The following is a 26079-nucleotide window of genomic DNA, read 5'->3' on the forward strand; positions in this document are numbered from 1 at the left end:
TAGTGGAGAGGGTGGAAAGTTTTAAGTTCCTCGGTGTACACATCACGGACAAACTGAAATGGTCCACCCACACAGACAGCGTGGTGAAGAAGGTTCAGCAGCGCCTCTTCAACCTCAGGAGGCTGAAGAAATTCACACAAACTTTTACAGATGCACAATCTGCCGGTAGGGCTGTATAACCGCCTGGTACGGCAACTGCTCCGCCCATAACCATAAGGCTCTCCAGAGGGTAGTGAGGTCTGCACAACGCATCACCGGGGTAAACTACCTGCCCTCCAGGACACCTACACCACCCGATGTCACAGGAAGGCTAAAAAGATCATCAAGGACAACAACCACTCGAGCCACTGCCTGATCACCCCGCTATCATCCAGAAGGCGAGGTCAGTACAGGTGCATCAAAGCGGGGACCGTGAGACTGAAAAACAGCTTCTATTTCAAGGCCATCAGACTGTTAAACAGCCATCACTAACATTGAGTGGCTGCTGTCAACACTGACTGAAATCTCTAGCCACTTTAATAATGGAATAATTGATGTAATAAATGTATCACTGGCCACTTTAAACAATGCCACATTATATTATGTTTACATACCCTACATTACTCATCTCATATGTATATACCGTACTCTATACCATCTACTGCATCTCGCCTATGCCGATCGGCAATCACCCATTCATATATTTTTATTTACATATTCTTATTCATTCATTTACACTTGTGTGTATAAGGTAGTTGTTATGAAATTGTTATATTACTTGTTAGATATTACTGCATGGTCGGAACTAGAAGCACAAGCATTTCGCTAACACTCGCATTAACATCTGCTAACCATGTGTATTTGACCAAGAAAATTAGATTTGGGCACAGCCGTGATGGGCCTGGCACACTTGAGAGCGAGCCCCAGCCAATCAGAATGAGTTTTCCCCTCAAAAGGGCTTTATTACAGACAGAAATACCCCTTAGTGGCATCAGCTGTCCGGTTGGCTGGTCTCAGACAATCCCACAGGTAATGAAGCCGGTTGTGGATGTCCTTGGTTGGCGTGGTTACACGTGGTCTGTGGTTGGGAGGCCGGTTGGACGTGCTGCCAAGTTGGAGGCGGCTTATCGTAAAAAACTGAATATTAAATCCTCTGGCAACAGATATTTTATTTCAGCTCATGAAACATGGGACCAACACTTTACAAGATGTGTTTATTTTTGTTCACTACAGTTTACTCATGTTTCCCTATGAAAGTGTAGGAGTAGTACCGCAACCTGTCCAGTAAATGGCAAGGTGTAGGCCAGTTCAAAGCACTCAAACTGGATTCTGTGACATGTTGGATCAGATTAATGTCATCAGATTATTTTCAGAACAAAATGTTCAAAACTCAGATCGATCTGATAATGGATAAATTATCACAGAATCCAAATCATTCACACGCCCCACCACTCAAAAAAAAGTTTCAAAGCAGCGCCAGAGGACATGTCTTCAATGTAAGGGCTTTAACATTGTTTCCCATGCTTGTTCAATGAACCATAAACATTTAATGAACATGCACCTGTCGAACGGTCGTTAAGACACTAACAGCTTACAGACAGTAGCCAATTCAGGCCACAGTTATGAAAACTTAAAACACAAAAGAGGCCTTTCTACTGACTCTGAAAAACACCAAAATAAAGATGTCCAGGGTCTCTGCTCATCTGCGTGAACGTGCCTTAGGTATGCTGCAAGGAGGCATGAGGATTGCTGATGTGGCCAGGGCAATAAATTGCAATGTCCGTACTGTGAGACGCTACATTCAGACAGGACGGACAGCTGATCATCCTCGCAGTGGCAGACCACGTGTGACAACACCTGCGCAGGATCGGTACATGCGAACATCACACCTGCAGGACAGGTACAGGAAGGCAACAACTGCCCAAGTTTCACCAGGAACGCACAATCCCTCCATCAGTGCTCAGACTGTCCGCAAAGGGCAGAGAGGTTGGACTGAGGGCTTGTAGGTCTGTAGTAAGGCAGGTTCTCACCAGACATCACAGGCAACAACGTCACCTATGGGCACAAACCCACCATCGCTGGACAAGACAAGACTGGCAAAAAGTGCTCTTCACTGACGAGTCGCGTTTTGTCTCACCGGGGGTGATGGTCAGATTCGCGTTTGAGCGTTACACCGAAGCCTGTACTCTGGAGCGGGATCGATTTGGAAGTGGAGGGTCCGTCATGGTCTGGGGCGGTATTTCACAGCATCATCGGGTGAGGGCCATTCCCCCCAGAAATGTCTGGGAACTTGCAGGTGCCTTGGTGGACGAGTGGGGTAATATCTCACAGCAAGAACTGGCAAATCTGGTGTAGTCCATGAGATGCACTGCAGTTCTTAATACATCTGGTGTCCACAACAGATAGTTACTTTTGACCCCCCCCTTTGTTCCTGGACACATTATTCCATTTGTTAGTCACATGTTTGTGGAACTTGTTGAGTTTGTTGTTGAATCTGTTATATTCATCTACATTTTTGCACATAACGTTTGCTGACAATTCACAAAAATGTGAAGAAATAATAGTTTTTCAACATTTTAAGGTGAACATTCTGATTCGTTCCATCATCCTTTCCGTCTTATGAATTGATACAGTGTTAATCTCCACTTTACTACTTTGATACACATCAGTGGGGATTAAGAATTGAGTACACGAAATGTCCATTGAAAACAAAGTGGTATACCTGCGTATATCCTCCATTACACCACTAACTGTACGATTTGAGAAGAGCGCTCCTCCCTCACTGCTTTTGCCCGTTCACATCACCAACCGGTGCAACGCGGCTCAGGTTAGTAAAACTCCCTCAAAGGCTGCATTTACCAAGGTACCCCAATTCTGATATTATTTTCACTAATTCATCTTTTGACCATTTAGCTCTGAAAAAGATCTGATGTGAAAAGATCTGTCATGAAAACATCTGATGTGATTGGTTAAAAGGCAAATACGTGGAAAAAAGATCAGAATTGGGCTGCCTGTGTAACACATGAATAGGCCACTCTCTACAGCTAATGTGAGGTGACGCAACAACCAATGGTTGCGTGCCACGTCATCAACTGTGTCAACCACTGACATATGATGTGGTTAGCTGATACTTAAAATACCTATCATGGCGATGTAAGATCTGTCAGACGTCAGCAACATCTAAGCTTTGGAAAGTGGCTGAAGTCTGTTTGGAAGCAGCGATAATCTCCATTATTGTCTGTTTCGTACCAGCCACACAGGCTGTGTTTACACAGGCAGCCCACTTCTGATCCTTTGCCCCACGTTATGGGCAAAATAGATTATCTGATTGGTGAAAAGACCAATTCGTGGGAAAAAGATCAGAATTTGGCAGCTACAGATATATGAACATGTATGAAATGGAATATTCATTCATCAATTGTCTGTTTTTCTGTAAAACGTTTTTTTTTTGTCGTACAATCATCTCTGTTGTTCACCATGCGTCCTCCTGTTGAAAAACAATTGGCTCAGTCCAGAATGGGTGGGTAGAGTTCACTCTTTAAAACTGTCAGATGGGTCCATGATGTGGAAACTCCACACTCCAGCACACCAGTGCACACCAGCTGAATGAAATCAAGAGCACCTAATCGCAATTGGGAAATTGAACCAATTGAAATTAAGTTCATTGGTTGACAGCTGTACATAATTAGCCAGCTAGGTTAGAAGGGTCTAGGATTCCTTTATAAGGTGCAACCAACACAGCTGTTAGACATTGCAACAGGGAGATTCTGGCAGTGTGTCTGGCTAGTATTAGTTCTGAATACGGTTGTTGTTTAGCTCACTAACATGGCTGTGACGTTTGGACTCTCTTTGAGGTTAGTTTTTCAATGTATTCATCTGGTTGGTTTACCTTGTCTTAAAGTGTTCACTGGTAGTTTGTTTAACTGTCTGAATGTTTTTTAGTGTTTCTTGGCTTTGTTGCCTGCTAATTGGAGGGATAACGTGTTTTCCACTGCAAGGTGCGTTTTGGTTTTCACTACTTGAGTTCAAATCGATCTAGTTCCAATAGCTTAAGGCTGGCATTTTACCAGAACGCTTTGTTTCCTAGGTGACGCTTATGGGCATCCTGCCTACACTGGACATGAACCAACTGGATCCCAAGCAAGTGTGGTGTCTGTTCCAAATGCTAAAGCTACTGGCCACAAAACCCTGGCAAGTGTGACGCAGGGTCCAAATGCCACAGCTGAAGCAACTGCCAACCATGTCTCTTCAGAAGTGGCCCGCGCCTCAGCTGAAGCAACTGCCAACCATGTCTCTTCAGAAGTGGCCCGCGCCTCAGCTGAAGCAACTGCCAACCATGTCTCTTCAGAAGTGGCCCGCGCCTCAGCTGAAGCAACTGCCAACCATGTCTCGTCAGAAGCGGCCCGCGCCTCAGCAGAAGGAACTGCCAACCATGTCTCGTCAGAAGCGGCCGGCCCCCGCGCCTCAGCTGAAGCAACTGCCAACCATACCTCTGCAGAAGCGACCGGCCCCCGCGCCTCAGCTGAAGCAACTGCCAACCATACCTCTGCAGAAGCGACCGGCCCCCGCGCCTCAGCTGAAGCAACTGCCAACCATGTCTCTGCAGGAGCGACCGGCCCCCGCGCCTCAGCTGAAGCAACTGCCAACCATGTCTCTGCAGGAGCGACCGGCCCCCGCGCCTCAGCTGAAGCAACTGCCAACCATACCTCTGCAGAAGCGACCGGCCCCCGCGCCTCAGCTGAAGCAACTGCCAACCATGTCTCTGCAGGAGCGGCGACCGACCTTGAACAGACGGCCCGACCCCTCAACAAGCTAGATAGGGAGATCATAATTTGGTTTGCTCAACTCCTTAATCGTCTTTCTCCTGTTACTGTGCCTCCATTTGAAGAAAAGGGCAAAGGTAATTGAGGTGAGGAATTGTGCAAACTAATGCGCTTGTTTGAAATGTGGATCTCCTTCAATTGTGCATCGTTATGCAAATTGTTTACAGGGGTGAACGCTACACTGGTATGAATTGTTTTATAACCATACAACTAAAATTGACATCTGATTTGGCCACTATTGCTGAAACTTAGGTTGTACGGTTATGATTTTGATTTGTCCTGGTGTTCCTGCTATTCTTACATGATTTGTTCAATAAATAATTTGACTTCCAAAATGCCTTGTCTTTCAAATGTGGTTTTCTCTTCTGTCTACCATACGTTTGCTGAGTAGACTGGGTCTGGAGGAAAAGGGATTGTGGATCACACCACTTGTGGAAACATTTGTTTACCTTTTGTTTCTGGTAGTTGAGGAAAGGCTGACTGCATTTCTTTAATTCCTCATTGTTTGCATAGTCAACACACACTTACCCCACCAGACATGCCACCAGGGGTCTTTTCACAGTCCCCAAATCCAGAACAAACTAAATGCACAGTGTTTCAAAGAGCCATGTTTGGATGGAACTCTCATATAACGCAAGAGAACAGCAAACCAGGTTTAAAAAAACAAAGCAACGCCTCTCCCCCATGTGACCTACTGGTTGTGTGTATGCTTAACAGATGCACAAACCCACTTAAAGCACTAACATATGTCAATTGCCTAGTATTTTATTTTTTTGTATCAGACCCCAGTAAGACTAGCTTTCGCCATTGACATCGGCTAATGGGGACCCTAAAATATATATTCAACTACCTCTAGCATTTGAAAAGCTGAAATAAACTACAAAACACTTCTCTACCCAGGTCTGACCTCCACAGGACACTGGGTGTAAAGGATAGTGAAATGCTTCATTGCAAGCTCTTTCCTCAACAGTACAGAATCGATATGAAACAGAATGGACAGAGGGGAGTGACAGCAAATCATAGCACAGTCCATGTGTATGTTCCCATGGTAGCATCTCCAATCCAAAATTAAATCTAAAACGGGCTTCCTATTTTGCAACAAAGCATCCCTCACTCATGCTACCAAACAGCACCCAACCGCAGCACGCGCTCCAGCATGTATATTTCCCTGTCAACCCCCAAAGCCAATCCCTTATTTGGTCGCCTTTCATTCCAGTTCTCTGCTGCCAATGACTGGAACGAACTGCAAAAAATCACTGACGCTGGAGACTCATCTCCCTCACTAACTTTAAGCACCAGCTGTCAGAGCAGCTCACAGATCACTGCACCTGTACATAGCCCACCTGTAAATAACCAATCCATCTACCTCATCCCCATACTGTATTAATTTATTTATTTTGCTCCTTTTCACCCAAGTATCTCTACTTGCACATTCATCTTCTGCACATCTATCAATCCAGTGTTTAATTGCTATATCGTAATTACCTCGCCACTATGGCCTATTTTATTGCCTTATCTCCCTTATCTTACCTCATTTGCACACACTGTAAATACATATATTTATTTTTTCTACTGTATTATTCTGTTTGTTTATTCCATGTGTAACTCTGTGTTGTTGTATGTGTTGAACTGCTTTGCTTTATCTTGGCCAGGTCGCAGTTGTAAATGAGATCTTGTTCTCAACTAACCTATCTGGTTAAATAAAGGTTAAATAAAAAATAAAAACAAAAACTACGCTACTGATCTGACTGCATTTGATATGTTAATGGTATTTTTAGGCTTAGCTATATTAATCATTATGTCTTAGGCCCAGCTGGATTAATCATTATGTCTAGGGGTCTAAGGCCTAGCTAGTTTAATCATTGTTACTAGAGGTCTTCGACCTAGCTAGATTAATCATTATGACTAGGGGTCTTAGACCTAGCTAGATTAATCATTATGACTAAGGGTATTGGTTAAACTTCTTATGGCTGGAGGGCAGAATTGAGTAGCTTGGATGTAGAAGGTGCCCAGAGTAAACTGCCTGCTACTCGGGCCAGAAGCTATATTATTAGTATATTTGGATAGAAAACACTCTGACATTTCTAAAACTTTTTAAATGATGTCTGTGAGTATAACATAACTCATATGACAGGCAAAAACCTGAGAACAAATCCAACCAGGAAGAGGGAAATCTGAGGTTTGTAGTTTTTCAACTCATTGCCTATCGAATATACAGTGTCTATGGGGTCACAGTGCACTCCCTAAGGCTTCCACTAGATGTCAACGGTCTTTAGAACCTTGTTTCCGTCTTCTACTGTGAAGGGGGAGAGAAAGAGAGCTCTTTCAACCAGAGTCTGCCAAGAGCTGATCGCATTTCTAAAGACAAAGGAATTCTCCGGTTGGAACCTTATTGAAGATTTATGTTAAAAACATCCTAAAGATTGATTCTATACATCGTTTGACATGTTTCTACGGACTGTTAAGGAACTTTTTGACTTTTCGTCTGGAGATGGTGATCGCGCCTCATGAATTTGGATTTGTGAATTAAATGCACGAACAACAAGGTGCTATTTGGACATAAATTATTCACTTTATCGAACATAACAAACATTTATTCTGGAACTGGGATTCCTGGGAGTGCATTCTGATGAAGATCATCAAAGGTAAGTGAATATTTATAATGCTATTTATGACTTCTGTTGACTCCACAACATGGCGGGTATCTGTATGGCTTGTTTTTGTGTCTGAGCGTTGTACTCAGATTATTGCATGGTGTGCTTTTTCCGCAAAGTTTTTTAATCTGACACAGCGGTTGCATTAAGGGGAAGTGGATCTATAATTCCACGTGTAACACTTGTATGTATCTCTTATCAATGTTTATTATAAGTATTTCTGTACATTGATGTGGCTCTCTGCAAAATCTCTCTCTACATTGTGCCAATGTAAACTGAGTTTTTTGGATATAAATATATTAACTTTATCGAACAAAACATACATGTATTGTGTAACATGAAGTCCAATGAGTGTCATCTGATGAAGATCATCAAAGGTTAGTGATTAATTGTATCTCTATTTCTGCTTTTTGCGACTCCTCTCTTTGGCTGGAAAAATTGGCTGTATTTTTCTGTGTTAGGCAATCACCTAACATAATCTTTTGGTCTGCTGTCTCTGAAGCTAAGCAGTGTTGGTACTGGTCTGTCACTAGATGGGAGACCAGATAGTGTTGGAAAATCAGTAGAAGGCACTCTTTCCTCTGGTCAAAACAAATATCCCAATTTATTGGTGACATTGCACTCTTTAGGGTGCTGTCTTTTGGGTGGGATGTTAAACGGGTGTCCCGACTCTCTGTGGCCATTAAAGATCCCATGGCACTTATCATAAGAGTAGGGGTGTTAAACCTGGTGTCCTGGCTAAATTCCCAATCTGGCCCTCATACCATCATGGCCACTTAATCATCCCCAGTTTACAATCGTCTCATTAATCTCACCTGTAACTATTCACCAGGTCATTGCTTCAAATGAGACATGTGTTCTCAGTCAATTTATGTGGTAAAATAAGGGTTAATAAATAAAATATTATCTATCTAAAGTACACTGAATTTTGCTAATGTTAGAGCATCTGTCTAAAGTAGAAGAAGATATAAGATTCTGTGGAGCTCTTTAGAAAAGGCTAAATAACTGTCAAGTAGTAGGTTGCAGTTGACTGGATCAACTGGGTGTCTGTGTTTAACTGCAGCTGAGTGTGCACTTTTTGTCTCATCAGGTTCTCATACTTATTACTAGGGATTATATGTATGTATGCACCCTACTCTTTGTGCGAGTGAGTGAATGTGTGTGTGCACCAGTGGAGGCTCCTCAGAGGAGGAAGGGGAGGACCATCCTACTCAGTGAAATTCATAAAAATAATGAAACATTGAAAAAATTATCCTTTTTAGATAAAACTAATCCTATATAAATTCACGTCACCGAATAATTGTTTAAAACACAGTGCTTTGCAACGAAGGTCTACAGTAGCCTCAACAGCACTCTGTGGGGTAACAACATATTGTAGCCGGAGGACTGCTAGTTTACATTGACTACAAATACATTGAATACAAAACCTAGGAGGTTCATTGCTCTCACCCCTTCTATAGACTTCACAGTAATTATGACAACTTCCTGAGGACATCCTCCAACCTATCAGAGCTCTTGCAGAATGAGCTGACATGTTGAGCTGACATGTTGTCCACCCAGTCAAAGGATCAGAGAATGAAGCTAGTACTGCAGTGCATAAAATGTGGTGAGTAGTTGACTCAAAGAGAACGACAAAAGTTGAACAGTTTTGAATAAATACATTGCTTTAAAATGACAGAGAAGCGCAAGAGCGAGAGAGATCTAGCTATATTTCATTGTATTTATTTCACTTTCACTTAGCTAGCGAATGCAGCTAGCTAGTTTAGCCAACTGAAACACCTGGCTCCAACAGAGAGGGATGCTATGTTAGCTAGCTGGCTATGGCTATCCAACACTGGAACTCTTCCATGTCAAGGTGCGCTTTAGGTTTGATAAATGTATTGCCACCGGTGCCCGCCGGTGTAACTGCAAAATGTCTTGCTGACTGTACACTGTACTGCATGATTGTAGTGGGTTAACTAATGTGCTAGTTCTAGTAGCTATGTTAACTGTGGTGTACTAACGTTGTTAGCCAATACAGGGACAACAATGTAGGCTGTGTGTTGAGGTTAGCGGTAATGATACGAAAGTTTGGCATAGAATTTTTTTTCCTCACCTCGTCACAGACAGCTGATGTGTTGTGCACTGAAGTCCACAAGCCAATGGAAAAGGTAAGAGGAGGAGAGCGTGTAGATGTGAGAAGGAATTATACAACGAGCAAAATGTTCATGCTGTTTGTACGTGGCTGCAATGAAAGTGAACTGTGTTTGCGTGTTATCAGGAGTGTATTCATTCCGCCAATTCTGTTGAAGAACGTTTCTTAAACGAAAGCAAATGGAGCAAAACAGGATAAACATACCTGAACTCTTGTTTGCAACTATTGTGCTAATGATGACTCCCTAGATCACCTGCTAGATACAAGCAAGAGTGTGCAAGGTGGTATTGAATGTGTCACTGTCTGTCACCTTGATTACTGTATTTTTTTCTACCTGTGTACGTTTTAAACGTTCATTAGACTAGCTTGTAGCAACCTCTTGAGGGGTACATAGAAAAATGATGTATCATGTAGTAGCCTAAACCTATCGCTGTTACATCGAGCTGGGTGGATGGAATATGAATGACAGTAACCTAAACCTATCGATGTTACATTGAACTGGGTGAATGGAATATGAATGACAGTAACCTAAACCTATCGATGTTACATTGAACTGGGTGAATGGAATATGAATGACAGTAACCTAAACCTATCGATGTTACATTGAACTGGGTGAATGGAATATGAATGACAGTCATGCAATATGCTGTAATAGAAAAAGGTCATGTTCTTAAAAAAATATATTGTCTTCCCTAATCTGAAACATCACCAACCACCACTGGTGTGCACGTAAATGCTCCTCTCCTCTCCTCCCTCTTCTCCTCCTTCTATTCTCATCCTTATCCTCTCATTCTTCTCCTCCTCCCCTACTATCCAGCTCTACTCCTCCTCTTCTCCCTATCCTACCCCTCCTCCCTCTCCTCCCTTTCCCCCTCTCCTCTCCCCCTCCTCTCCTCTCCTCCCTTTCCTACCTCTCCTCCTCCTCTCTTCCCTCTCCTCTTCCTATCCTTCCTCTCCTCTCTCCTCCCTTTTCTCCCTCTACTCCTCCCTTTCCTCCGCATCTCCTCTCCTCCCTCTTCTCCTCCTTTCCTCCTCTCCTATTCCTCTCTCTCCTCCTCTCCTCCCCTTCCTCCTCTCCTCCCTTTCCTCCTCTCCTATTCCTCTCTCTCCTCCTCCTCTCCTCCCCTTCCTCCTCTCCTCCCTTTCCTCCTCTCTTCCTCCTCTCCTCCCTGCATGACATTGTCAGTCGATTCTCTCTGGGCATCTATCTCTCTGTCTCTCTTTCTATTTCCCTCACTCTTTTTATTTCCCCCTTCTCTGTCTCTGTCTGCCCCTTTCTCTCTCACTCTCTCTCTCTCTCTCTCTGTGTCTCTGTCTCCCTCTCAATTCAATTCAAAGGGCTTTATTGGCATGGGAAACATGTTTACATTGCCAAAGCAAGTGAAATAGATCTCTCTCTCTCTCTTTCTCTCTCTCTCTTTCTCTTTCTCTTTCTCTTTCCTTGATATCAGTTCTTGGTAGCTGAGGGCTCAGCCATAGAACTAGAAATAGAATGCCAGAGCTCATCTCATCTTTCTCTGGAAGCAGCTGAAACAGTAAATAACTCCAGGGCCCGGTTGTCTCCTTTTGTCTGTAATCCAATAATAATCCCTCAATTCACAATGAAGAGGTGTGAGAAGCCCGGATTCAATCTTTTCTGGCCATGGATACCACTGGATGGGGGGGATGTCGCAGGATGACAAATCTTCTACAGTGAAGGATTATCAATGTCCCTGACGGCATGTATTGAAATAGGCAGTATTATGATTTTACTCTAGCGTAAAGTATATTTTTCTTTCTCCACCGACACTTTTACATCCCAAATTGCAATACTATTCCCTATATAGTGCACTCATTTATAGGGATTAAATCAAATCAAATTGTATTTGTTACATGCACCGAATACTACAGGTGTAGTAGACCTTACAGTGAAAATGCTTCCTTACAAGCCTTTAACCAACAATGCAGTTTTAAGAAGAATAAATAAATAAAAGTAACAAATAATTAATAATTTGTAAAATAACAATAGCAAGGCTATATACAGGGGGTACTGATACAGAGTCAATGTACATAGAGTTATTAGAGTGACTATGCATAGATAATAACAGAGAGTAGCAGCAAAGTAAATAGGAGGGGAGGGGAGGGGGGCGGGGCAATGCAAATAGTCTGTGTGGCCATTTGATTAGATGTTCAGGAGTCTTATGGCTTGGAGGAAGAAGCTGTTTGGAATAGAATGCCATGTGGGACACAATCAACATTTGCTTTATTTCTGGGTAATTTATTTATAACCCCTTTGTATTTGTTCTCTGACACCACCTCCACAAACAGCATGTAACACACCCTAGACAGTGACAATTAAACAGTTGAGTTTGTTTTAATCCAAAGTCCCCAATGCTTTTTTTACTGTATTTCTACACAATTAAAAAAAAATGCTATTGGTACAAAAAGCACAGTAATATCAGATGCCGACATCCATAATACACACTATGAAGTCACAAGGCTGATTTCAAATGTCGACATCCATAATACACACTATGAAGTCACAACAAGGCTGATTTCAAATGTCGACATCCATAATACACACTATGTAGTCACAACAAGGCTGATTTCAAATGTCGACATCCATAATACACACTATGAAGTCACAACAAGGCTGATTTCAAATGTCGACATCCATAATACACACTATGAAGTCACACAGCTAATTTCAAACGTCGACACCCATAATACACACTATGAAGTCACAACAAGGCTGATTTCAAATGTCGACATCCATAATACACACTATGAAGTCACAACAAGGCTGATTTCAAATGTCGACATCCATAATACACACTATGAAGTCACAACAAGGCTGATTTCAAATGCCGACATCCATAATACACACTATGAAGTCACAAGGCTGATTTCAAATGTCGACATCCATAATACACACTATGAAGTCACAACAAGGCTGATTTCAAAGGTCGACACCCATAATACACACTATGAAGTCACAACAAGGCTGATTTCAAATGTCGACATCCATAATACACACTATGAAGTCACAACAAGGCTGATTTCAAAGGTCGACACCCATAATACACACTATGAAGTCACAACAAGGCTGATTTCAAATGCCGACATCCATAATACACTATGAAGTCATAACAAGGCTGTTTTCAAATGTCGACATCCATAATACACACTATGAAGTCACAACAAGGCTGATTTCAAACGTCGACATCCATAATGCACACCATGAAGTCACAACAAGGCTGATTTCAAACGTCGACATCCATAATGCACACCATGAAGTCACAACAAGGCTGATTTCAAATGCTGACATCCATAATACAAACTATGAAGTCACAACAAGGCTGATTTCAAATGTCGACATCCATAATACACACTATGAAGTCACAACAAGGCTGATTTCAAATGTCGACATCCATAATACACACTATGAAGTCACAACAAGGCTGATTTCAAATGTCGACATCCATAATACACACTATGAAGTCACAACAAGGCTGATTTCAAATGTCGACATCCATAATACACACTATGAAGTCACAACAAGGCTGATTTCAAATGTCGACATCCATAGGTGGCATGTGAGTTTCAATTTTGGGGAATCCATTTTGTCACCATAAAATTGCACCTTCATAATAAAGGATGCACACATCATCACATTTGCAGGCTAATGTAAGAGAGGCTACTATTCCTAATGTGATGATTCGATTGCATAGCCGTATTTTAGTCTAATAATATAACTCAATCACTGTTAGCAAAACAACAACAACGAATGCCTGAGCTCGTAGTGACATAGTAGGCCTAATCAGAGACGTTTCTTCTCCTTTCTTTGCAGGGGTAACATTTGGAGTTTTATTAACATATTTCATGCTATTTGCAATTCTAATACACTTTATCTGACTGGAGACACAAGCAGCGTCTTTTTGAATAAGACACAAATGAATAGCCTACTCCACTGATGCTGTCTGGTCAAAAAGAGTATGACATGTTGCCGACGTTAGAATTTGATTGATTCATACCAGCGAGTGTTCTACCTTCCTTAATTAAATAAATTAGCTTTGAGCCAATCAGCTTTGAGCTGAGCTCATCTGTGGGTGATCCTGTTGCAGCAAACCCCCCTTAAGCGCTTCACACCAATCACATCAAAAGCAAAACATCATTGTTAGAAAAACGTGTCTGTTTCCGGTCTGCTTGTGTTGTTGTTGCAGTAGCTAGCTTGCTAAGACTGGCCCTTACCGACGCCATGGATGGAGATGTGGATTTGGACTTGTGGTTATGACTTCATCATCTGTACAGGCCAATGATTATGACGGCGATTCTGATCTAACCATACATTCATACAAAAACTAAAAGTGTGTACTCTATGACAATCATAGACTGTTTTGGCAACATGAAAGAGATGAGGATGACAATGGCGTTCCTCTACCAGTAGGGTAAGTCAATGTTTGTCCTACTTGCGTGCGAATGCACAGAAATCAGTATTGTGGACAGCAACACGGTATTTAGCAACATTGATTAGACAAAATAGTTTTTGAGCTTTCACTGTATTGGACTAAGCATATCAACTCAGCAAAAAAAGAAATGTCCCTTTTTCAGAAACTGTCTTTCAAAGGAAATTTGTAAAAATCCAAATAACTTCACAGATCTTCATTGTAAAGGGTTTGAAAACTGTTTCCCATGCTTGTTCAATGAACCATAAGCAATTAATGAACATGCACCTGTAGAACGGTCATTAAGGCACTAACAGCTTAAATATGGTAGGCAATTAAGGTCACAGTAATGAAAACTTAGGACACTAAAGAGGCCTTTCTACTGACTCTGAAAAACAACCAAAGAGTGATGCCCTGGGTCCACGCTCATCTGTGTGAATGTGCCTTAGGCATGCTTCAAGGAGGCATGAGGACTGCAGATGTGACCAGGGCAATAAATTGCAATGTCTGTACTATGAGACGTCTAAGACAGCGCTACAGGGAGACAGGACGGGCAGCTGATCGCCCTCGCAGTGGCAGACCACGTGTACAGGGTCAGACCACCTGCACAGGGTCAGTACAGTCGAACATCACACCTGCGGGACAGATACAGGATGGCAACAACAACTGCCCGTGTTACACCAGGAACGCACAATCCCTCCATCAGTGCTCAGACTGTCCGCAGTAGGCTGAGAGAGGCTGGACTGAGGGTTTGTAGGCCTGTTGTAAGGCAGGTCCTCACCAGACATCACCGGCAACAACGTTGCCTATGAGCACAAACCCACTGTCGCTGGACCAGACAGGACTGGCAAAAAGTGCTCTTCACTTACGAGTCGCTGTTTTGTCTCACCAGGGGTGATGGTCCGATTCGTGTTTATCGTCAAAGGAATGGGCGTTACACTGAGGCCTGTACTCTGGAGCGGGATCGATTAGGAGGTGGAGGTTCCGTCATGGTCTGGGGCGGTGTGTCACAGCATCATCGGACTGAGCTTGTTGTCATTGCAGGCAATCTTAACGCTATGCGTTACAGGGGAAGACATCCTCCTCCCTCATGTGGTACCCTTCCTGCAGGCTCATCCTGACATGACCCTCCAGCATAACAATGCCACCAGCCATACTGCTTGTTCTGTGCCTGATTTCCTGCAAGACAGGAATGTCAGTGTTCTGCCATGGCCAGCAAAGAGCCCGGATCTCAATCCCATTGAGCACGTCTGGGATCGGTGGGTGAGGGCTAGGGCCATTCCCCCCAGAAATGTCTGGGATCTGTTGGATCGGAGGGTGAGGGCTAGGGCCATTCCCCCCAGAAATGTCTGGGACCTGTTGGATCGGAGGGTGAGGGCTAGGGCCATTCCCCACAGAAATGTCTGGGACCTGTTGGATCGGAGGGTGAGGGCTAGGGCCATTCCCGCCAGAAATGTCCAGGAACTTGCAGGTGCCTGGTGGAAGAGTTGGGCAACATCTCACAGCAGGAACTGGCAAATCTGGTGCTGTCCATGAGGAGGAGATGCACTGCAGTACTTAATGGAGCTGGTGGCCATAGCAGATACTGAATGTTACTTTTGATTTTGACCACCCCCCCTTTGTTCAGGGACACATTATTCCATTTCTGTCAGTCACATGTCTGTGGAACGTCTTCTGTTTATGTCTTAGTTGTTTAATCTTGTTATGTTCATACAAATATTTACACATGTTAATTTAGCTGAAAATAAACGCAGTGTGAGGACGTTTCTTTTTTTTGCTGAGTTTAGCTTTGTTGATTTGAAATGGTGCTGTAATTGCTGAGGCTCCTGTTGTCTTTGTGCTCCGTAGCTCTGAATCAGTTGTTTTTTGTTTATTTATTATTTCACCTTTATTTAACCAGGTAGGCTAGTTGAGAACACCTTTATTTAACCAGGTAGGCTAGTTGAGAACACCTTTATTTAACCAGGTAGGCTAGTTGAGAACAAGTTCTCATTTGCAACTGCGAACTGCAAGATAAAGCATAGCAGTGTGAACAGACAACACAGAGTTACACATGGAGTGAACAATTAACAAGTCAATAACACAGTAGAAAAAAAGGGGAGTCTATATACATTGTGTGCAAAAGGCATGAGGAGGTAGGCGAACAATTACAATTTTGCAGATTAACACTGGAGTGATAAATGATCAGATGGTCATGTACAGGTAGAGATATTGGTGTGCAAAAGAGCAGAAAAGTAAATAAATAAAAACAGTATGGGGATGAGGTAGGTAAAAATGGGTGGGCTATTTACCGATAGACTATGTACAGCTGCAGCGATCGGTTAGCTGCTCAGATAGCAGATGTTTGAAGTTGGTGAGGGAGATAAAAGTCTCCAACTTCAGCGATTTTTGCAATTCGTTCCAGTCACAGGCAGCAGAGAACTGGAACGAAAGGCGGCCAAATGAGGTGTTGGCTTTAGGGATGATCAGTGAGATACACCTGCTGGAGCGTGTGCTACGGATGGGTGTTGCCATCGTGACCAGTGAACTGAGATAAGGTGGAGCTTTACCTAGCATGGACTTGTAGATGACCTGGAGCCAGTGGGTCTGGCGACGAATATGTAGCGAGGGCCAGCCGACTAGAGCATACAAGTCGCAGTGGTGGGTGGTATAAGGTTATAGATGTCCACATATTCAAGGTCGGAACCATCCAGGGTGGTGATGCTGGTCAGGCGTGCGGGTGCAGGCAGAGAACGGTTGAAAAGCATGCATTTGGTTTTACTAGCATTTAAGAGCAGTTGGAGGCCACGGAAGGAGTGTTTGGCATTGTATGGCATTGAAGCTCATTTGGAGGTTAGATAGCACAGTGTCCAAGGACGGGCCGGAAGTATATAGAATGGTGTCGTCTGCGTAGAGGTGGATCAGGGAATCGCCCGCAGCAAGAGCAACATCATTGATATATACAGAGAAAAGAGTCGGCCCGAGGATTGAACCCTTTGGCACCCCCAGAAAGACTGCCAGAGGACCGGACAGCATGCCCTCCGATTTGACACACTGAACTCTGTCTGCAAAGTAATTGGTGAACCAGGCAAGGCAGTCATCCGAAAAACCGAGGCTACTGAGTCTGCCGATAAGAATATGGTGATTGACAGAGTCGAAAGCCTTGGCAAGGTCAATGAAGACGGCTGCACAGTACTGTCTTTTATCGATGGCGGTTATGATATCGTTTAGTACCTTGAGCGTGGCTGACGTGCACCCGTGACTGGCTCGGAAACCAGATTGCACAGCGGAGAAGGTACGGTGGGATTCGAGATGGTCAGTGACCTGTTTGTTGACTTGGCTTTCGAAGACCTTAGATAGGCAGGGCAGGATGGATATAGGTCTGTAACAGTTTGGGTCCAGGGTGTCTCCCCCTTTGAAGAGGGGGATAACTGCGGCAGCTTTCCAATCCTTGGGGATCTCAGACAATATGAAAGAGAGGTTGAACAGGCTGGTAATAGGGGTTGCGACAAAGGCGGCGGATAGTTTCAGAAATAGAGGGTCCAGATTGTCAAGCCCAGCTGATTTGTACGGGTCCAGGTTTAGCAGCTCTTTCAGAACATCTGCTATCTGGATTTGGGTAAAGGAGAACCTGGAGAGGCTTGGGCGAGTAGCTGCGGGGGGGGGGGGGCGGAGCTGTTGGCTGAGGTTGGAGTAGCCAGGCGGAAGGCATGGCCAGCTGTTGAGAAATGCTTGTTGAAGTTTTCGATAATCATGGATTTATCGGTGGTGACCGTGTTACCTAGCCTCACTTCAGTGGGCAGCTGGGAGGAGGTGCTCTTGTTCTCCATGGACTTCACAGTGTCCCAGAACTTTTTGGAGTTGGAGCTACAGGATGCAAACTTCTGCCTGAAGAAGCTGGCCTTAGCTTTTCTGACTGACTGCGTGTATTGGTTCCTGACTTCCCTGAACAGTTGCATATCGCGGGGACTATTCGATGCTATTGCAGTCCGCCACAGGATATTTTTGTGCTGGTCGAGGGCAGTCAGGTCTGAAGTGAACCAAGGGCTATATCTGTTCTTAGTTCTGCATTTTTTGAACGGAGCATGCTTATCTAAAATGGTGAGGAAGTTACTTTTAAAGAATGACCAGGCATCCTCAACTGACGGGATGAGGTCAATGACCTTCCAGGATACCCGGGCCAGGTCGATTAGAAAGGCCTGCTCACAGAAGTGTTTTAGGGAGCGTTTGACAGTGATGAGGGGTGGTCGTTTGACTGCGGCTCCGTAGCGGATACAGGCAATGAGGCAGTGATCGCTGAGATCCTGGTTGAAGACAGCGGAGATGTATTTGGAGGGCCAGTTGGTCAGGATGACGTCTATGAGGGTGCCCTTGTTTACAGATTTAGGGTTGTACCTGGTGGGTTCCTTGATGATTTGTGTGAGATTGAGGGCATCTAGCTTAGATTGTAGGACTGCCGGGGTGTTAAGCATATCCCAGTTTAGGTCACCTAACAGAACAGACTCTGAGGCTAGATGGGGGGCGATCAATTCACAAATGGTGTCCAGGGCACAGCTGGGAGCTGAGGGGGGTCGGTAGCAGGCGGCAACAGTGAGAGACTTATTTCTGGAGAGAGTAATTTTCAAAATTAGTAGTTCGAACTGTTTGGGTATGGACCTGGAAAGTATGACATTACTTTGCAGGCTCTCTCTGCAGTAAACTGCAACTCCTCCCCCTTTGGCAGTTCTATCTTGACGGAAAATGTTATAGTTTGGTATGGAAATCTCAGAATTTTTGGTGGCCGACAGATAAAACATAAACAAGCAGAATGGAGTACCGTGATTAATGGACAGTCCAGCATGCATCAGCTATGTAGCCAAGTGATCAGTTTCCAGGGGGCAGCGGTGGATGGGGCAGGGAAGCTGGACTGGCGAGTATTATCCAGGTTAAAAAACTGGCTGGCTGTGCAGAATGTAAAAGGTAAAGGCCGCTATCAGTGGCTAACAATGACTAAATAGCTTGTAGCTAGTTAGCTGGTTAGCTTCTGGAGGTTCTTGAGTGTGTTCTAAAAATTTAAAATAATAGCGATTCCGTATCACATTGGGTGAGGCAGGTTACCGGAAGGTATAAACAAATAAAAAATCGAAAAGAGATTGAAAGTAAATATGGGTCCAGTAAGTGTTTGGGACACGGCAATTCAGACGGTTAGCAGGCCTGTGCTAACAAGCTAACAGTTAGTAGGCCGGGGCTAAACAAGGTAGCAGTTAGCGGACCGGGGCTAAACAAGCTAGCAGTTAGCAGGCCGAATTAGCAAGCAGGGAGATAGCAAGGGCTAGAAAGTTAGCCTTTGGGGGAGTCGCGATGGGGTGAGTCTGTTTATGCCTCTTCATGCGGTGACATCGATAGACCGGTCGTGGGTCTGGATATTGTAGCCCAGGAGTATGCTTCGGTGGTAGCACAGGAGCTCTGGCCGGGCTAGCTTCAAGCTAAGTGGGTGGAAACCCTAGCCAGGAGTAATCATCTGGGGTTGCGGTTAGCTAGTTAACTAGTTGTGAAGATCCAGCTGAAAATGTTCCGTTTGCGGTGGGAATCCGGTGGGAATCCGGGGATAATAAAAAAAATATATAGGTCCGTTATGCTCTGGTTATAGTCGCGTTGTTCAAACTGGCGAGAGCTTTCCGAGCTAAAGGTTAGCTGATGACCGGTTAGCTGAAGACCACTAGCAATGGTTTGCTGACTGATACCTGGTAGTTAGCTGGCTAGCTTCAGTTGAGGGGGTCCGGATCCAAAGTAAATCTAAGTACTTTAGAAAAAATTGCTACATTGGGTGAGGCGGGTTGCAGGAGAGTATTTAGAAGTTGAGGTTTAGCAAAATGTTTTAAAAAATATGCGAAGAAAAATATGTTCAAAAAACTATATATACGATATATACAAGGGACACGACAAGACGTCCGACTGCTACGCCATCTTTCTGAAACATTAACTTGCTTGACCATGCTGTGAGTCATGTAACTTTTTGTTACACACAGTATTTTCTTTGTGGACTTCACCAGATAGATGTTGCTCTCTGGGTTTTGTGATGAAACAAACATACTGTATGTGTAGTTGAAATTGATTCCGCCACTGTGGGAGTGGACTTATCACTGTTGAATTTGAACTAATGGTGTTATAGAGAAAAACAACACGATTATCACAACCTAGGCTTGTTTCTTGACTTTTTCTTTTCTTTTTCTAGGTGGTGGATCAGCTTTAATATCGCAGATAGATGGTAGCTTCCATCAATGTAATTGTTTGCATTATTTCCAATCCCTTATATATTTTTGGGGGGTAAATATACCTATATACATACATACACATACTGTAACGTTCTGCTTCTCTTTTCTTAGTCAAGCTTGTGTTCTTTTTCTTTGTGTTCTGGAACGTAGCCCTGTTCCTTTGTGTTCTGGAACGTAGCCCTGTTTCTTTGTGTTCTGGAACGTAGCCCTGTTTCTTTGTGTTCTGGAACGTAGCCCTGTTTCTTTGTGTTCTGGAACGTAGCCCTGTTTCTCTGTGTTCTGGAACGTAGCCCTGTTTCTTTGTGTTCTGGAACGTAGCCCTGTTTCTTTGTGTTCTGGAATGTAGCCCTGTTTCTTTGTGTTCTGGAACGTAGCCCTGTTTCTTTGTGTTCTGGAACGTAGCCCTGTTTCTTTGTGTTCTGGAACGTAGCCCTGTTTCTTTGTGTTCTGGAACGTGGCCCTGTTTCTTTGTGTTCTGGAACGTAGCCCTGTTTCTTTGTGTTCTGGAACGTAGCCCTGTTTCTTTGTGTTCTGGAACGTTGTCCTGTCTTTCATTTTTTTTTTTTTTGATTTCACCTCTTTTCGTTTATCACCTGGTCTCATCAGCTCCCTATACAGTTCAGTTTTTTTCTGTTTGTATGGTTGTGAGGTATTGTTTGTTTTTGACTGCCTGCCTGTGTTTGACCTTTACCTGCCTGTGTTTGACCATTGCCTACCTGTGTTGGACCTTTACCTGCCTGTGTTTGACCATTGCCTGCCTGTGTTTGACCATTGCCTGCCTGTGACCACGATTCCTGCCTTCTGAGAAGACTTAATAGATATCTGCCGCGCTCTGCGCGTCAATCTACACCTTTTTCTCCCTGAGTATTCATCACACAAACCCACATATATAAGTACACATACATATACATACAGTGGGGGAAAAGTATTTAGTCAGCCACCAATTGTGCAAGTTCTCCCACTTAAAAAGATGAGAGAGAGGCCTGTAATATTCATCATAGGTACACTTCAACTATGACAGACAAAATGAGAAATATAATAACAAAAGTTTATCTCAATACTTGTTTATATACCCTTTGTTGGCAATGACAGAGGTCAAATGTTTTCTGTAAGTCTTCACAAGGTTTTCACACACTGTTGCTGGAATTTTGGCCCATTCCTCCATGCAGATCTCCTCTAGAGCAGTGATGTTTTGGGGCAACACGGACTTTCAACTCCCTCCAAAGATTTTCTATGGGGTTGAGATCTGGAGACTGGCTAGGCCACTCCAGGACCTTGAAATGCTTCTTACGAAGCCACTCCTTCGTTGCCCGGGCGGTGTGTTTGGGATCATTGCCATGCTGAAAGACCCAGCCATGTTTCATCTTCAATGCCCTTGCTGATGGAAGGAGGTTTTCACTCAAAAGCTCACGATACATGGCCCCATTCATTCTTTCCTTTACACGGATCAATCGTCCTGGTCCCTTTGCAGAAAAACAGCCCCAAAGCATGATGTTTCCACCCCCATGCTTCACAATAGGTACGGTGTTCTTTGGATGCAACTCAGCATTCTTTGTCCTCCAAACACGACGAGTTGAGTTTTTACCAAAATGTTATATTTTGGTTTCATCTGACCATATGACATTCTCCCAATCTTCTTCTGGATCATCCAAATGCTCTCTAGCAAACTTCAGACGGGCCTGGACATGTACTGGCTTAAGCAGGGGGACACGTCTGGCACTGCAGGATTTGAGTCCCTGGCGGCATAGTGTGTTACTGATGGTAGGCTTTGTTACTTTGGTCCCAGCTCTCTGCAGGTCATTCACTAGGTCCCCCCGTGTGGTTCTGGGATTTTTGCTCACCGTTCTTGTGATAATTTTGACCCCACGGGGTGAGATCTTGCGTGGATCCCCAGATCGAGGGAGATTATCAGTGGTCTTGTATGTCTTCCATTTCCTAATAATTGCTCCCACAGTTGATTTCTTCAAACCAAGCTGCTTACCTATTGCAGATTCAGTCTTCCCAGCCTGGTGCAGGTCTACAATTTTATTTCTGGTGTCCTTTGACAGCTCTTTGGTCTTGGCCATAGTGGAGTTTGGAGTGTGACTGTTTGAGGTTGTGGACAGGTGTCTTTTATACTGATAACAAGTTCAAACAGGTGCCATTAATACAGGTAACAAGTGGAGGACAGAGGAGCCTCTTAAAGAAGAAGTTACAGGTCGTTACAGGTCTGAGAGCCAGAAATCTTGCTTGTTTGTAGGTGACCAAATACATATTTTCCAACCATAATTTGCAAATAAATTCATTAAAAATCCTACAATGTGACTTTCTGTTTTTTTTCCTTCTCATTTTGTCTGTCATAGTTGAAGTGTACCTATGATGAAAATTATAGGCCTCTCACATCTTTTTAAGTGGGAGAACTTGCACAATTGGTGGCTGACAAAATACTTTTTTGCCCCACTGTATATACATATATAACCTTACATACCTTTCAAAAATATAATTTCCATTATTATTTTCTCCTAACCCTACCACCTCTCCCTTAACTGGAGTAAACTTGTGAACAACAACACATAGGCTTCTACTTCCAGCGTATACTATATACATTTACGTATACATACTATACACATTTACGTATATATACTATACACATTTACGTATATATACTATACACATTTACGTATACATACTATACACATTTACATATACATACTATACACATTTACGTATATATATACTATACACATTTACGTATATATACTATGTACATTTACATATATATACTATATACATTTACGTATATATACTATACACATTTACGTATATATACTATACACATTTACGTATATATACTATATACATTTACGTATATATACTATACACATTTACGTATATATACCATACACATTTACGTATATATACTATACACATTTACGTATATATACTATATACATTTACGTATATATACTATATACATTTACGTATATATACTATACACATTTACGTATATATACTATACACATTTACGTATATATACTATACACATTTACGTATATATACTATACACATTTACGTATATATACTATACACATTTACGTATATATACTATATACATTTACGTATATATACTATACACATTTACGTATATATACTATATACATTTACGTATATATACTATACACATTTACGTATATATACTATACACATTTACGTATATATACTATACACATTTACGTATATATACTATATACATTTACGTATATATACACTATACACATTTACGTATATATACTATACACATTTACGTATATATACTATACACATTTACGTATACATACTATACACATTTACGTATATATACTATACACATTTACGTATATATACTATATACATTTACGTATATATACTATATACATTTACGTATATATACTATACACATTTACGTATATATACACTATACACATTTACGTATACATACTATACACATTTACGTATATATATACTATACACATTTACGTATACATACTATACACATTTACGTATATATATACTATACACATTTACGTATACATACTATACACATTTACGTATACATACTATACACATTTACGTATATATACTATACACATTTACGTATATATACTATATACATTTACGTATATATACTATACACATTTACGTATATATACTATATACATTTACGTATATATACCATACACATTTACGTATATATACTATATACATTTACGTATATATACTATACACATTTACGTATATATACTATACACATTTACGTATATATACTATACACATTTACGTATATATACTATACACATTTACGTATATATACTATATACATTTACGTATATATACCATACACATTTACGTATATATACTATATACATTTACGTATATACTATACACATTTACGTATATATACTATACACATTTACGTATATATACTATATACATTTACGTATATATACTATACACATTTACGTATATATACTATACACATTTACATATATATACTATACACATTTACGTATATATACTATACACATTTACGTATATATACTATACACATTTACGTATATATACTATACACATTTACGTATATATACTATATACATTTACGTATATATACACTATACACATTTACGTATATATACTATATACATTTACGTATATATATACTATACACATTTACGTATATATACTATACACATTTACGTATATATACTATATACATTTACGTATATATACACTATACACATTTACGTATATATACACTATACACATTTACGTATACATACTATACACATTTACGTATATATACTATACACATTTACGTATATATACTATACACATTTACGTATATATACTATATACATTTACGTATATATACTATACACATTTACGTATATATATACTATACACATTTACGTATATATACTATACACATTTACGTATATATATACTATACACATTTACGTATATATACTATACACATTTACGTATATATACTATATACATTTACGTATATATACACTATACACATTTACGTATATATACACTATACACATTTACGTATACATACTATACACATTTACGTATATATACTATACACATTTACGTATATATACTATACACATTTACGTATATATACTATACACATTTACGTATATATACTATACACATTTACGTATATATACTATACACATTTACGTATATATACTATATACATTTACGTATATATACTATACACATTTACGTATATATACTATACACATTTACGTATATATACTATACACATTTACGTATATATACTATACACATTTACGTATATATACTATACACATTTACATATATATACTATACACATTTACGTATATATACTATACACATTTACGTATATATACTATATACATTTACGTATATATACTATACACATTTACGTATATATACTATACACATTTACGTATATATACTATATACATTTACGTATATATACTATACACATTTACGTATATATACTATACACATTTACATATATATACTATACACATTTACGTATATATACTATACACATTTACGTATATATACTATATACATTTACGTATATATACTATACACATTTACGTATATATACTATACACATTTACGTATATATACTATATACATTTACGTATATATACTATACACATTTACGTATATATACTATACACATTTACATATATATACTATACACATTTACGTATATATACTATACACATTTACGTATATATACTATATACATTTACGTATATATACTATACACATTTACGTATATATACTATATACATTTACGTATATATAATATACACATTTACGTATATATACTATACACATTTACGTATATATACTATACACATTTACGTATATATACTATACACATTTACGTATATATAGTATACACATTTACGTATATATACTATACACATTTACGTATATATACTATATACATTTACGTATATATACTATACACATTTACGTATATATACTATACACATTTACGTATATATACTATATACATTTTACAGACAATCTATTTTACAGTAGTTATATTTAGTTTGTTTTAATCCTGGCCTTCCTCTATTTCTGATGTCCCTCCAGTTTGTTTTAATCCTGGCCTTCCTCTATTTCTGATGTCCCTCCAGTTTGTTTTAATCCTGGCCTTCCTCTATTTCTGATGTCCCTCCAGTTTGTTTAATCCTGGCCTTCCTCTATTTCTGATGTCCCTCCAGTTTGTTTTAATCCTGGCCTTCCTCTATTTCTGATGTCCCTCCAGTTTGTTTTAATCCTGGCCTTCCT

General features: G+C 41.1%; 1 protein-coding gene across 2 annotated transcripts; it reads left to right on the top strand.

Annotated features, from left to right (window-relative positions):
- Positions 1-3699: 3699 nt before the first annotated feature.
- On the top strand, positions 3700-5139 carry LOC109879448 (proteoglycan 4-like). Of its 2 annotated transcripts, XM_031800104.1 has the most exons (4): positions 3700-3833; positions 3922-3977; positions 4067-4221; positions 4270-5139. In XM_031800104.1, the coding sequence occupies exons 3-4, from the start codon at positions 4193-4195 to the stop codon at positions 4793-4795; spliced, it is 555 nt and encodes a 184-aa protein (XP_031655964.1). In that variant the 5' UTR covers positions 3700-3833; positions 3922-3977; positions 4067-4192; the 3' UTR covers positions 4796-5139. The 2 variants fall into 2 exon arrangements, with proteins under 2 accessions (XP_031655964.1, XP_020327202.2); XM_020471613.2 differs by having other exon boundaries at positions 4067-5139.
- Positions 5140-26079: the final 20940 nt, after the last annotated feature.

The sequence above is a fragment of the Oncorhynchus kisutch genome, linkage group LG21 (assembly GCF_002021735.2).
Source record: "Oncorhynchus kisutch isolate 150728-3 linkage group LG21, Okis_V2, whole genome shotgun sequence".
Taxonomy (NCBI): domain Eukaryota; kingdom Metazoa; phylum Chordata; class Actinopteri; order Salmoniformes; family Salmonidae; genus Oncorhynchus; species Oncorhynchus kisutch.

Bases quoted from the DNA above. Each gene is read 5' to 3' on its own strand.
- LOC109879448 (XM_020471613.2), top strand. From the start codon at position 4,193: ATGCCACAGCTGAAGCAACTGCCAACCATGTCTCTTCAGAAGTGGCCC.